The sequence below is a fragment of the Oratosquilla oratoria genome, chromosome 33, assembly GCF_046742065.1.
Source record: "Oratosquilla oratoria isolate Oo_2021 chromosome 33, ASM4674206v1, whole genome shotgun sequence".
Taxonomy (NCBI): domain Eukaryota; kingdom Metazoa; phylum Arthropoda; class Malacostraca; order Stomatopoda; family Squillidae; genus Oratosquilla; species Oratosquilla oratoria.
The window spans coordinates 41,534,686-41,550,322 of record NC_134809.1 but is presented as its reverse complement, the minus strand read 5'-3'; the positions used below and the strand labels follow the sequence as shown (position 1 = coordinate 41,550,322).

Genomic DNA, 15,637 nt, shown 5'->3' with positions numbered 1-15,637 from the left:
TTGGGAGAGTATGTGATAGAAGAAAGCTAAAGATAAATGTGGGTAAAAGTAAGGTGATGAGATGTACAAGGGGTGAAAGTGGCAGTAGACTGGAAGTGAGCATTAAGGGAGAGCGACTGGAGGAAGTGGATAGTTTTAGATACTTGGGTGCAAATGTGGCAGGAAAAGGTGGAGTGAAGGTGGAAGTAGAATGTAGATTGAGAGAAGCGAGTAAATGCCTTGGTGGATTAAAAAGTGTAACGAGGAATAGACATTTGGGAATGGATGCTAAGAGGAGACTGTATGAAGGAGTGATTGTGCCAACAGCACTGTATGGGGAAGAAACATGGAACACAAGAGAGGAAGAGGGAAGGAGTTTGAATGTGTTTGAGATGAGGTGTCTGAGAAGTATGATGGGGGTTACTAGGCTAGAGTGAGAAATGAGGTGAGGAGGAGAACGGGGGTGGAAAGGGAGTTGGGAGATAGGGTTGATGAAAGAGTATTGGGATGGTTTGGACACATGGAAAGAATGAGTGAAGAAAGACTAGTAAAAGAGGTATGGAAGGCAGATGTGGAGGGAGTGAACATGAGGGGACATCCTAGGATGAGGTGGATGGATGGGGTGAAGGGGGCTTTGGGGAAGAGGGGAATGTCTGTTGAGGAAGGATGGGAGAGGACAGAAGACAGGGGTGAATGGAGAATGGTTGTATATGGATGATGTTGTGATGCATGAGGTGGAATGGGGGGTGAGGTAGTATGTGTGAGCAAAATTTGACGCAGCCGAAGGGATTTCTCCCCGTCTTCTCCTTTTATGCATGGGGGGACGGAGAGAGGGGTCGCCGATTTAATGAAGCGGCCTTGCTGTGGATGTGCTGTGTCTTGCGACACTGCTTCTGACCCAGGGCAGTGGACAAGGTGCAGGGATGACCCGTCATCCAGGTGCTAAGATAAGAGGGAGGGTGGAGGGGTGTGGAGTGTATTCAGGGATGGAATGGGTGGGAATGGCTCTATGCCTTTTTCTTTTTGGCTACCTCCCTTGTAAGGGGGAAAAAGCCTTGGTATATGTATAAATCAAATTTTCTACTTGTATAGGAATGATGATAATTTTGTATTATGGCTTTTTTCTTCTTTATGCTGTTCTCTTGAACCTGTTTTATACCATTTGACTTCCTATTTTGAATCCTGTGGCAAAAAATTCTGCCACTGTGTTTCCCATGCCTCTGACCCAGGGCAGTGGACAAGGTGCAGGGATGACCCGTCATCCAGGAGGTGCTAAGATAAGAGGGAGGGTGGAGGGGAGTGGATTGTATTTAGGGATGGAATGGGTGGGAATGATTTTATGCCTTTTTCTTTTCGGCTACCTCCCTTGAAAGGGGGAAAAAGCCTTGGTATATGTATGTATGTGTGTGTTTCCCATGTGTGTTGTAGGCAGCAACTAAGTGGAACTCAGGGACTTTTCTGTGTGTTCCTCCTATGAAAAGTCCAGGCATAACAGGATTTGGGAGGATTCCAACCATAACCATAGTAATTGGGTCATTAAATTGGCTCAAGGTAGCACAAAAGAAAAACAAAAGAAAGCTTAATTCAAGTATATATTTCTGAATCATACTGATATATACACAACTACAATGAAGTGCCTTTTGTCCATCCTTACTATATTCAGAATCACTCTTACCAAAAGTCTATTAACATATAAACATTTAAAAATTCTGGGGGAAGCATCTTTTAATAATTGTGAGTGTCAACATACATGCATATCTATGATACAATATAAAAATACAACTCCCAATTTAAAAAGAAAGGAAGCATATGCTTCAACCTATGAGAAGATAAAAGAAAACTATAATGTGAAAATAGTGAACTATATAGCAACCTTCTAATGGTGAATATGAAAAAAATATATATACTTTTATTCTCATATGGACGATCAAACTCATCCACCACAACATAAAGTGGAAGTACGACCAGAAGGCAGACTGGGTCTTATTTATTTATTTTTCTTTTTTTGTGATGAGTGGGACCAATTTTAATGAAGTGGTGGGAAATAGTGAGCAGAAAGAAATGCCTACATGAATACTATAATGGTTTCATTGCAAACACAATACATTGGCTGTGTGTGACATACTTGCATAAAGAGTTGGGATCAAACTACATGACACTCGAATATTGGCAATGTCTATATTATGTTTACAAACATACACACAAATATATATATATATACACATATATGTGTTCTCTTACATACCGATATGAAATGGCAAAAGTAAAACACAAATGCACCTAAAATCCTGCAATTTGCAAGTATGTACTCCAATGAAAAATAAGATACACAATTCACCTAACACACATATTTTTCACTTAAATGCCATCATTTCACCACACTCCTTATATATACATAGCTATAGGCACCTTGTTTTGATCACCTCATCTTAAGGCTACAGTAATTACATATATAGTAAAACCAGATGCAATTCTGGAGTCATTGCTTAGCTGCTTCGAAAGAAGTAAGAAAACCATAATTTTAATTCCACAAAAATATGACTAGGAGACAGAAGTTTTATACTAAAATAATAACAATAACTGTAGAAATAAAAAGACCAAAAGGGGGCAGCACAATTTCAGTACAGGAAGTCCCCAGTTTAGATTGCTGAAAAGAACCTACTTCTTGGCAGTTACTGAATAATGTAGTTTAATTCTAGGCTGTGTCACATTCATATCAGACATCCTAAGACTGTTCTTTGATCCATACAATGGCGCCATAATTTACAAATTTTGTTTTGAGTAAAGCCAATAAAACCAATTACAAGATAGAAGAGTTGTGAATTGACTGATAAGAGTCAGCCCTTCAGGTGAATAAAACCATTTGGTGTTATCCAGTCTTGCTACCACAGAGTATGAGTTTAAATATTAGTAAGTCTAACCCACTGCAATGTTACATACCCTCCCTCCCTAGATAAAGGAAAGTTCACAACTGACATTTAACATGTCTGAGGAATTCCTAGGCTACTGTTTGATACTAAGGAAAACTTAAAATTGATCAAAATTTATTACAAAAAAAAAAAAAGACAGCCACAACATAGTTCAAGAACTTGTTGCTGCAACCAATGCAGTTGTACGTTTCAACTAAAGAAATTTGAACAGTACTGCTGTTGTCTTAACAGTACAAGCCATTCTTGTTTCCATAAAGAATGATGCTAAACACACAGCTCCATTGTCTGTTCTATCAGTGTGTGATATGCTTACCCCTTCTACATCATACCTAATTCTTTCTGTTTTACGTGAAATCTGGCAGCAAGAGAACACAAGCAAGAAGACATATTGTAGACTTACACCATCATAAAATCTCCACTGCTTTGTCTCAACTACACCTCAGAGACTAGCATGACTTTATCTTATTGACAAAGTATTTTCAACAATGGAAGTTATACATCACTACACAGGCATCATATTAACTCTTACTGTTCTGAGAGAACCTTCAGTAAGAGGTGCAAAAAGTATGTTCAACTTGTTCTATAACCCCTGTGTGTTCCCTACAGTAGATTTACTACCTATTAAACAGATGTGTGATGACATCTGCCTCAATGTCTTACCTTGCTGCCAACATTGACTACAATACTCATGGCTGGAAAACACACAGGCCTTCATATGTCCTACATATAGCTAGATTCATACACTCCTATCAACTGCTAAACCCATACCCCATGGGGATTCTTGGAGGTAGGGACAGCATTCTCCAACTGTCGTGGCGAGCCGATCATCCGCCGTGTGCTGCCTGGTTTGGTAGGACCTGAACAAACAAACAAAAGGCATTACAGAGGACTGCTGACCAATCAATGGTCTGTCATGACATTATAATTAAATTCACTGTTATTCATGTATTAGTTAAGGCATAGGATTTAGATCAAAACACACCAAGAGCAAATTAACTATGGAAAGCAAAGTATGAACAGGAAGATAATAGAAATATAAAGTTGGAAATGGGTATGCTGATTATCACACAAGTAGTAAAGGAAAAGAAGCCAATACACCAGGGTGGGTGAGAGGGGAAGTGCAAAAGAAAAGGGAGAAAAACTATACTGGTGGATCAAAAAGAGCAACACAGAGGTAAAAAACAAACTGGAAAAAAGTTAGTAACAATAAAGAAGTCAATCTAGGAAAATTGTGGAAAACTCAGAGAGGGAAAGAGGGAGGGAAAGAGAAGGAGGGAGGGAGGGAGGGAGGGAGGGAGGGAGGGGGAGAGAGAGAGAGGAAGTAGAGGGAAATGGGAAAGAGAAGAGGGAGGAGGAGAAGAAGAGAGAGAGAGAGAGAGAGAGAGGAAGTAAAGAGGGAAAATAAAAAAAGAGAAGAGAGAAAGAGAGAGACTCTGAGAGAAGGGGGGGAGGAAAGAGGGGATAGAAGAGGGGTTGAGGGAAAGAAAGAGAGAGAAAGGAGAGAGAGGAAAGAGAGAGGGAGATAAGAGGGGAATAGAGAGGAAGACGACAGAAAAGGCAGAAAATATAAGAGAATGAGAAAGTGGCATAATTCAGAGAGAGGAAAAGAAATATACATGAGAGAGAGAGAGAGAGAGAGAGAGAGAGAGAGAGAGATACTCTTGATATTTTTATGGCATTATTAAAAGTTTTGATTAAGGTGACAAATCTGTTCTACACAGTACAAAAATTGTGGAGAGCAAAACGGCAAGCGGTTGTCTCCTGCTCTACCCTACCCTGCTTCTCCGCCCCACCTGCGCCTCGCTCGTGCCTAACCACCGCCTCTGCCCGCCGATTGGATTTAGGTGACTCTATACCCATGGGGGAGAACAGATCCTTCAGTCTTGACAATTCTAGCACAGACCTCTGTGCTATATTAAAGCAACTACCTAAACAAGTTTGTATAACTAAAAGAACTTATTCCATACCATCAATTACTACACGAATATAAATGTCCTTACAACAAATATTACAAATTATTTAAATATATATCAACCAAGCATTGTACAAAACATTTAACTGTTTACCTACAAAAAATATATATATATATATAATAATCTGATCTGACTTTATTAAAACTATGCAATAGTAAAATACTCAAGATTCCAGGATTCAACTGGATGAAACTTGTTTGGCATATTCCTCCAGTCTGACTTGCAGGGTAATTATTTGTATGCTATTTATGTCCAGAAACAAGTCAACACATTTTTACTATACACTCTTGAACCCTTTTGACTTACAGATATCTTCAAGACATTTCAATCTAATACCACATTACTTAATTCAGTTTGGGGGTAGACTGGGCAACTGGGTCCCCTTTCGTTGAAAATCCAGACTGCTGTGAGATAGTCCCCCAACTGAAGATGTATCTAGCACTTGCCAAAATTATGGTGAATGCATCAAACACTGGACTGAGTGTTATCAATAACAATATCATAGAGTTGCAAGTCACAGCTATACCTAAGCTTAATGGTATAGTTGCTGAAAGGCCTTTTTTTTCTTTTTAATAAAATAGCATTATCCAATACCCTGAGCCTCTTTAAAATTGAGGAAATTGCTGGGGAAGAACTGGCAGTGACAGTGGGAAGTACCAAGGTGCAATTTTCACACATTCAGAGAAGGGAATGAAAAGAATGTGTGTTGAATGAAATGAAATGCATGAGGATATCCCTTTTCCTTGCTCAGCCACCATGCTTTACAGATAATGATGTCCAAGTTGAAAGCTTCGATCTTGGAAGCTGAATATTACTTCGGTATTACTCATTCATCTTGAGATCTATTTTGATACTTCTGATCACTGACCTATCTTTCAAGTCTTCTGCTGCTTCTGAAATGTGAGCTAACATATTTGTAAATTTCAAGACATTACAATACTCCAAGATAACAGCTCTGGAGGTGCTGTGTCTTACTGCACTGCCTCTGATCTCAGTGGTACATTGGGAAACAGGGACAACCCTTCATCCACAAGGTCTTAAGATGGAATGAGTTTTGGATGGGTATGGGATGGGTGTATGCATAGACTTGACACCCCCTTTACAGGGTGGCAAAGGCCTTTGGTACGTTTCCATGTATATAATATTGCATAACCCAGCTACACTCCTTGCTGGGACCAATGAGAGGTACACTGTGGTGGTCCAGGAATAAAGTCAGTAATAATGGAATATACTTAGTAACCATGTAGTGAGCACTGAAACAATGGGTTGTTTTTAGAGAAGATTAGATTACTTTATGAAAAGAGATAACAGGTGGTGAGAGACAGAACTGTCTAGTGTAGCCCTTATGGTCTCTTGCAGTCTCCTCCATTCTTGTGTTCCTATAGACCAGGGGTTCTCATTAGGGGTGAAATTCACCCCCAGGGGGGAATTTTGGGATTTCTGGGGGTGATTTGTGACCACAGTCAGCTTACGGGGTGAGGAAAGCAATTATAGGTTTTGGCCTATCTGCCCTGTCACCTGGGCTGGATTTATACTAATTTGGGAAAAATATATACAAATTTGGAAAAAATAAAAGGGTTTTTAGTAATATTTGCATATTATTTAGAATGCACCTTTTGAAACAGACAATCTTGGAAAGGAGGGGGGGAATGACATTCTGACAAATGGTGAAAGGGGTGAATGGGCCAAGTAAGGCTGAGAACCCCTGCTGTAGACAGCAAGGGAGGACTCATAGTAATGGATTTAAACTGGACAAATTTAGAATTAAGAAGGAAATATGCAAGAACTGGTTTACCAATGGAGTGGTTAACAAATGGAATTTTCAAAACCTATCAACTCCCTCACCTCAATGAGGAGGTGCAATCCTAAGGGGCTGACATCTGGTGTCCAGATTGGGCCCAAAATCTCTCAACTTCAACTGTATTTCTTACAATTTTTCACACATGGAGATTGACAAACAATGACTGCTCCCCTTCTACTACTTTTGGAAACAGTCCCAAATTAATACAACACAGACAAGAGTTCTGTGGGAGGGCCCAACAAAAGGAATATTTTTTTTCATTTCTCTGTATAAGTATGTATAAAAGCCACAACAGTTTCATTTGTTTAAGTATTTCACAGAATCCTTGTTCATTTGCACCATGTTTGCATATCAAGTCTAACATTGCTTTGTTTCAGTAAATCAAAGGCCTTTTATCATACATACATACATATACCAAGGCTTTTTCTCCCTTACAAGGGAGGTAGCCAAAAAGGAAAAGGCATAAAATCACTTCCACCCATTCCATCCCTGAATACATTCCACACACCTCCACCCTCCCTCTCATCTTTGCACCTCCTGGATGACGAGTCATCCCTGCACCTTGTCCACTGCCCTGGGTCAGAAGCAGTGTCGCATGACACAGCACATCCACAGCAAGGCCGCTTCATTAAATCGGCGACCCCCCCCCCTCTCTGTTCCCCCATGCATAAAAGGAGAAGACGGGGAGAAATCCATTCGGGCTGCGTCAAATTTTGCTCACACATACTACCTCACCCCCCATCCCCCCACCCATTCCACCTCATGCATCACAACATCATCCATATACAACCATTCTCCATTCACCCCTGTCTTCTGTCCTCTCCCATCCTTCCTCAACAGACATTCCCCTCTTCCCCAAAGCCCCCTTCACCCCATCTATCCACCTCATCCTAGGACGTCCCTTCATGTTCACTCCCTCCACATCTGCCTTCCATACCTCTTTTACTAGTCTTTCTTCACTCATTCTTTCCATGTGTCCAAACCATCCTAATACTCTTTCATCAACCCTATCTCCCAACTCCCTTTCCACCCCCGTTCTCCTCCTCACCTCCTCATTTCTCACTCTATCCAGCCTAGTAATCCCCATCACACTTCTCAGACACCTCATCTCAAACACATTCAAACTCCTTCTCTCTTCCTCTCTTATGTTCCATGTTTCTGCCCCACTCCTTCAACCACTCCTTCATACAGTCTCCTCTTAGCATCCATTCCCAAATGTCTATTCCTCATTACACTTTTTAATCCACCAAGGCATTTACTCGCTTCTCTCAATCTGTATTCCACCTCCACTTTCACTCCACCTTTTCCTGCCACATTTGCACCCAAGTATCTAAAACTATCCACTTCCTCCAGTCGCTCTCCCATAATGCTCACTTCCAGACTACTGCCACTTTCACCCTTGTACATCTCATCACTTTACTTTTACCCACATTTATCTTCAGCTTTCTTCTATCACACACTCTCCCTTTTATCAACAAAAGGTAAACATAAATGTTTATCATATTCTTTGGTATTCTTGATTAGTTGGCTATGTTTACAGGTGTTCAATATTACCCATTTCTGAATCCTGCCTGTCTTTTCCAGATTTAATTCAAAACTTCACTTACTCTGTTTGTAAGAGTATTACAGAAGACTTTGTATGGAATTGATAAACTGGAAAATAATTGCCATAGTCTTTTTTTTTTTTTAATAGAAATGATCTTTCTCTCTTCATTACATGGGCCTACACAAAAACTTCTCTGAGTTCTTTCAAAATTCATCTGAGTATAACAATCACCCTTTTTCATCCACATTCTCTAGAAATAAGGAAAAATTAATAAACAGTAATAATGATAACTAAATAATTGTGTTTCCCTCCATCTATAGAGCACTTCTCAATGAATGGGACTGTCCACCCAACCATCACTAGAGGACCCATCAAGCCCAATACACTAAAATAGTGATGTACGTCCACCAATCAATTGTTGCCTGACTGAAACCCACAATTCCACAGCAGTTGGTAATGATCCTTGGGCCTTCCCTTCAATCTCTCTCAGAAGAAATCTTTGACTAAAGTCTGCATTGTATAAGTATCGTTACTTGCGGCGAAGGTCGAGGGGATGGCGGTTCGAATCCTGCCACTAGCAAAGTTGAACCAAGGGCATGGTTCATAAAATTCCACGCTACAAAGCCCTCTGTGAGGGGCACCATCCTTGCGTTCCGACAGGAGGGAGTTTGTGACGTTAAACCATACATACATATAAAATTCTATTTTACCACATGAAAGTAGGAAGGGGGCAGTTGCTGGCTCTCAGCTCTCCTTGTGTTTAAAGGTAGAGGAAATACAAATAAAGCTGATATAACATAAGAACATAAGAATAAAGGAGACTGCAAGAGACCATGAGGCCTACACTAGGCAGCTCCGTATCCATCACCACCTGTCATCCCCATCCATAAAGTTGTCTAATCATTTTTTAAAACAACTGATAGTTTCAGCGCTTACTACATGGTTACTAAGTTTATTCCATTCATCGACCACCCTATTAGGAAACCAATTCTTGCCTATTTCTTTCTTAAATCTAAATTTGTCCAGTTTATACCCATATAGGGAACTCTTGGGCCCATTGGGGTGGCACCTCCAAAGGGATGTGATGGAGTTGACAGGGGTTAAAAAAGGGTGGCATGGCAGGGAAATGACTCACATCCTACATGCAAGATCATTTCATGTATCTGTTGTCAGTCTCACTATGGTATATGTGAGGGTTGGGAATGAGGAGGGTGAATGGTCAGGGGTGAATGTAGGGCTGGATCAGGGTTGTACAATATGGCCATGGTTGTTTAATATGTATATGAATGGAAAGATAAGGGAATTAAGTGCAAAGAGTGCAAGGCAGATGCTTGGATAAGCTCTCCTTATGTGGAATAGATGAAGGAAATTCAGTTAAGTTGATGGATTTTGGAGATGGCCAAGTGGGTGATGATTTTGACACCAATTTTGCAAGACTACCACTTACAGGTCCTTATCAATAGTCCCATGAAAATGGATACAGTAAGTGAATCAATTGTCTTTTTTTAGATAACATAGTATTTGTGGCCGATTCTACAGAGAAACTAAAGTACTTGGTGAGTAAGTACGTGATAGATGAAAGTAAAGAGTTAATGTGAGAAAAGAGAAAAGTTGAACATATACAGGTAATGTTGACGCTACCTGAATGTAATGGTGAGATGCTGAAGGACAAAACAAGTATAATTTGCAAATATAGTTCTTACTAAACAGCAAGGTGTCTTTACCAAAATTTACCACAATATTTTACCATCCACCACCATCTACAAAGCTTTCTAAAGCACCACAAACTTCTATCCACACCAAACATCACATACTATTACTAACATCACAAAAATCTTAAAATTTCCCAATTGTACAAAGCTTCTGACCCAGGGCAGTGGACAAGATGCAGGGATGACCTGTCATCCAGGAGGTGCTAAGATAGGAGGGAGGGTAGAGGGTGGAGGGGAGTGGAGTATATTAGGGATGGAATGGGTGGGAATGTTTTTTATGTCTTTGTTTTTTGGCTACCCCCCTTGTAAGGAGGTATATGTATGCATGTATGTATGTACAAAGCCTGGCTGCCACCACCATCCAGTGCATACACAGTCCTCTTACTGGTAACTCCATGATAATTGCATTGCTCTTTTTCATTTGAAACAACACAATATGGTATAATCCAGCTTCATGGCATCCAAGTTCCTTCCTGAAGGATTTTTGTTATGTATCACTTACACTGTATGTGTCTTTACAACACAAAACTGACGGTGAATATGGCTAATGATAAAACTGACATTACAAGAAAGTTCGGATGCTTAAAGAATAAGAAAATAAATAAATAAGAAGAGAGAAAAAAATAAATAAAATAAAAATAAATAAGTAATCAAAAAAAGAGAAAAAATACATATACATATATATTTATATATAATAAATAAATAGAATATCAAGTTACAATAGCCACTTCCACAGCAAAAACTAACACACTAACCATAATTTCATGATAAAGAATGTGATGACCTGTTTTAATTTTCCTTGTTTCAATAAGAAATGGTTTCAACTGCAAACACCTATTTATACTCTGAATCTGGACAACATGTGCCAAAAAGGCTTAATACTATACTTGTGCAAACTTTCAGTATCTGTTCTAATGTGCTTTCTAAATTGGCCTTCTTTAGAATAATGACTACTTATAATAGTTATCAATTGACTACCAATCTAAAATAAACACATAGTACAACCACAACTACATAATTATGATCAATACCATCAATTTCTATTAGAATTGACAATTTCCACCATTAAAATTACATCCTGAAAAGAATATATACATTAAATTCTTAGATACAAATAAAAATTGATTTAATTTACAAGGTCACCACACAATCTTAACTTTATCCTTAGATTTGGCTAAACATTCTATCCTTGCCATCTTTGACCCAATATTCAAAATTTTTCAATCAATCCTACCCCCATGAAATCTTAACTATGATTTATAAGTTAAAAGATGTGGCTCTTCAGTTAATGATTTTAATGATTTTGTTCTGGCTTATGCCATATTACCTCCTTCAGCTGATAACTGGCCCCACTCAACCTAAAATATTAAAACTAACCATTCATAAATTCAAGCCAATGATATACTTTATAAATCCACACATTTGTGATCATTTTATTAAAACAAAACATGACCCTCAGAATGAAGGACTCTGTTCAACATGATTAGACTGAATGCAGCAGCTAATGAACATAACCTAAAGGAAAAGGTTCTAAAGTAAATGAAGTGAATGCCCTAGCTGTGGACGTTTTGTCTTGCTGCATTGCAGGGGCCAGGGACCCTTTATCCACAAGAAGCCAAGATAAAAGTGAAACAGGTGATGGATGGGAGTGGGAGAAGAAACCAATTGGTAAACAAATAGATAGCTGGAAAAATCAATTGTAGAAAGAATTATAACAAAACTACCCACTTTCCCAACTAGACACTGCTCACAAACATCTCTCAACAGGTGCAGGATATTGATTTTCATGTGATTTGTTAGGTTTTAATATTGGTATTATGTCAGTTTTAGCTCAATTTTTAGATAGGAGTGAGTGGAGATTGGTTATATATGGACTATGCTGTGATGAATGGAAGTGGGTGGATGGGGGGTTAGTGAGTGGTTATGTGTGCGAGATATTTTGATGCAGCCTGAAGGGATATCTCCCCATCTTTTCTTTTTTTGCATGAGGATAGGGAAGGGGGGGGGGGGTTGCTGATTAAATGAAGCAGCCTAGCTGTGGATGTGCTTTGTCTTCCTGCATTGCTTCTGACCCATGGCAATGGGCAACATACAGAGATAACCTTTAATCCAGGAGGAACCAAGAAAAGAGGGAGGGAGGGGTGGTGAATGGGAGTAGAGTGGGTGGGGATGAAATGGATGGAAGTGGAGTTATGCCTTATGACTTTGGCTACCTCCCTTGTAAGGGGGAAAAAGCCCTTGGTATATGTATGTATATAAGGGTAGAGTACCAGAGGACTGGAGGAGTACCTGTATAGTTCCAGTTTACAAGGGAGAAGGGGACAAGTGCGGGTGTAGTATTTTCAGAGGGATCAGTTTGTTGAGTGTAGTTGGGAAGGCTTATGGAAGGTTTTGATTGAGAGGATTAGGAGAGGAACAGAGGGAGTAATTGGTGAGGAACAGTGTCGGTTTAGGACAGGTAGGGGTTGCATGGATCAGGTTTTTGTGGTAAGGTGGATATGTAAGAGAGTTTAAGGCAAAGGTAAGGATGTTTTTTTGGGCTGGATTTGGAAAAGGCTTATGACAGGGTAGACAGGAGGGCACTGTGGGATATTGCAGATGTATGGGATAGGAGGAAAGCCTTTAAGAATAGTCAAGATTTTCTACAAGAGAAATAGAGCCTGTGTTAGAATTAGAAATGAAGAGAGTGAGTGGTTTGCGGCTGTTCAATTTACACATAGATGGGGTGATGCAAAAGGTAAATGCAAGGGTAATGGGTCGGGGGTTGGAGATGGTTAAAGAAAATTGAGAAAAATGGGAGATAAGCTAGTTGTTGTTTGCTGACAACACTGCACTTGTAGTAGGATTAGAGGTGGGATTAAGGCAGTTTGTGATGGAGTTTGGGAAGATGTGCAAAAGAAGGAAGTTGAAAATAAATGTGGGTAAAAGTAAGGTAATGAGATGTACAAGGGGAGGATGGCAGCAAATTGGAAGTGAGTATTAAGGGAGAGAAACTGGAGGAAGTGTATACCTTTAGATACTTGGGGGCAAATGGCCAATGTGGCAGATAAGGGAGGAGTGGAAGTGGAATTTGAATGTAGATTGAGAGAAGCAAGTAAATGCCTTGAGGGATTAAAAAGTGTAACAAGAAATAGACGTTTAGGAATGGATGCAAAGAGGAGATTGTATGAAGGAGTGATTGTGCCAACAACACTGTATGGGGCAGAAACATGGAGCATATGAGAGGATGAGTTTAATGTGTTTGAGATGAAATGCCTGAGATGTAAGGTAGGTTGGATAGAGTGATAAACCAGGAGGTGAAGAGGAGAGTCGGGGTGGAAAAGGAGTAGGGAGATATGGTTGACAAAAGAGTAATGGTATGGTTTGGACACATGGAAAGAATGAGTGAAGTTTAGTAAAAGGCGTGTGGAAGGCAGAGGTGGAAGGAGTGAACATGAGGGGGTGGCCAAAGATGTGATGGATGGATGGGGTAAAAGGGGCATTGGGAAAGAGGGGAATGTCTGTTGAGGAAGGACGGGAGAAGGCAGAAGATAGGGGCGAATGGAGAATGGTTGTGTATGAATTATGCTGTGATGCATGGAAGGGAGTGGGTGGGGGATGGGGGAGAGATGAGGGAGTATGTATGAATGATATTTTGACACAGCCCAATGGGATTGCACACTGTCTTCTCTTTTACTACATAAGGGAATGGAGTGGTGGGGTTGCTGATTAAATGAAGCAGCCTTACTGTGGATATACTGTGTCTTGTTACATTGTTTCTGACCCAGGGCAGTGGGTGAGATGCAAGGATGACCCCATCATCTAGGAGGAGCCAAGAAAAGAGGGAGGGAGGAGTGGTGAATGGGAGTGGAGTATGTGGGGATGAAATAGGTAGGAGTGGATTTACGTCTTTGACTGTGTCTACCTCCCTTGTAAGGGGGAAAAAGCCATTGGTATATATATGTATTGTGCGAGTCCCCCCAGCTCATTTCAATTTCAATGTGCATCCAAGAATGGTAAAAACTATAATCTAAGCCTTTTATAGTTATTGGACCATGGTGTTTATGTGATGTTTGATATCTTGTCAGGGCCTTTGGTATGGGAGTTCCAAATGAATGCGAGTAAAAGTTAAGTGGCGAGATGTGCAAGGAACAATGACTGTATCAGGTTAAACATGGGTAAGAGGCTCAAGGAAATGGAAAGTTGAGAATCTGGGGCAGTATGTAGCAGTGCTCCAGCAAATTTGTGATGAGTGCTGAGTCTTGCAGACTCTTTGCTTATGTTTTTGTGTTCTGTGGTCGGGTATATGGTGAATGTGTTCTTGTATGAGAATAGGTTTTGATGACAATTTTGTTTATATGTTTGTCAGGGGGCATATCTTTTGTGATGATCACTCTCAGGTCTTTTTCAGATCCCTCTTTCTTTTTCACCAATTATATATCTTCCCAATATCCTTTTTTCACTTTTTCCAAACTCCATTATGCTATATCTTTTAGTGTTGAATTCCACTTCCCACTTCTGACTCCATTCCCAAACCCTGTTTAGATCTCTCTGTGATGATTCACAGTCCATTTCAGTACTCATTTTCTTTAACAGTTTTGCATCATCTGCAAAGAAGTGTAACCATTACTAACCATCACCTACCACGCATGTGATCCATATGCTTGCAACATAGCGAGACTCCCCTCTTGCTTACCCAGAACCACATACACCTAATGCAGCAGAATTCAGACAAAACAGGATATCACCACGAACATGCCAAATGCCACCAGACTAACCCATTAAAAATCCTTTATTCTAACTGCCCTATTATATTACCCATAAGCTAACATATATATAACATACCTAACAACACCCACCAACTATACGACTAACCCTCATATATAAAACTGACCCCAATGTATAGAATAGTGAGACTAACACCTTTACTTACAACAACCCACTAACCCCCTATATTAACCTACGACACCTTTGTCACAAGCACCAGAGCTGGGCAGGTCAAGAGCCTACCAGCCTACCAGGCTGAGCAGTGTGATAAGACTGCCAGCCAGATGTGCCCTAGATCAAGGCCTGGGACTTACTGTATTTTGCCCACAGGGCCCATTTGTAGTTTACAACCAGATTCCTTCATTGTTAATAGAGGAAAACTCCCGGTTTGGAGTTAATCTCACCCGCATAAAGTCCTTCTTATGTAACCACAACCATTATCGGTTACACTGGCGGCAGCAGTGCACCCACGCCCTGAATAGAAGCGCCGTCCTCCGCCACACAACCATTATCGGTTACACTGGCGGCAGCAGTGCACCCACACCCTGAATAGAAGCACCATCCTCTGCCACACAATCATTATCAGCTACAGAAGTTCATGTAACATTCCACTCCCTCATCCATGTCATTCACATAAATGGCAAACATTATTGGAGCCAGCACTGATCCTTGTAGAACTCCACTAATTACTTCTTCCCAAGTAGAAGTCTTATCTCTGAGCACCACTCATTTTTCTTCCATGCAAAAAAGTCCTCCATCCACTTCAGTAGTTTACCTCGTATCCCTCCTATAGTTTCCAGCTTTCTTAATAGTTTTTTTGTGAGGGGCTTTATCAAAAGCTTTTGGTAGATCTAGGAAACCACAATTGGCCCATCTGTCCCTTTCCTGTATTATATCTAGTAATCTTGAGTAAAAGCAGATCAGGTTTGTGGTACATGATCTTCCCTGTC

At 40.2% G+C, this 15,637-nt stretch overlaps 1 protein-coding gene across 8 annotated transcripts in view; it reads right to left on the bottom strand.

Moving 5' to 3' along the window:
- Positions 1-1,553: 1,553 nt before the first annotated feature.
- The window catches only part of RASSF8 (ras association domain-containing protein 8), an 89,014-nt gene continuing 74,930 nt past the window's right edge, over positions 1,554-15,637 (bottom strand). For 5 of the 8 annotated variants that reach the window (XM_076172827.1, XM_076172831.1, XM_076172830.1 and 2 more), the window contains exons 10-11: positions 4,685-4,759; positions 1,554-3,766 (exon numbers count right to left, since the gene is read on the bottom strand). In XM_076172827.1, the coding sequence (XP_076028942.1) occupies positions 3,666-3,766; positions 4,685-4,759 (176 nt within the window). In that variant the 3' untranslated portion in view covers positions 1,554-3,665. The remainder of the gene's footprint in view (positions 3,767-4,684; positions 4,760-15,637) is intronic. The other 3 variants (XM_076172832.1, XM_076172834.1, XM_076172833.1) reach the window with 1 other exon arrangement.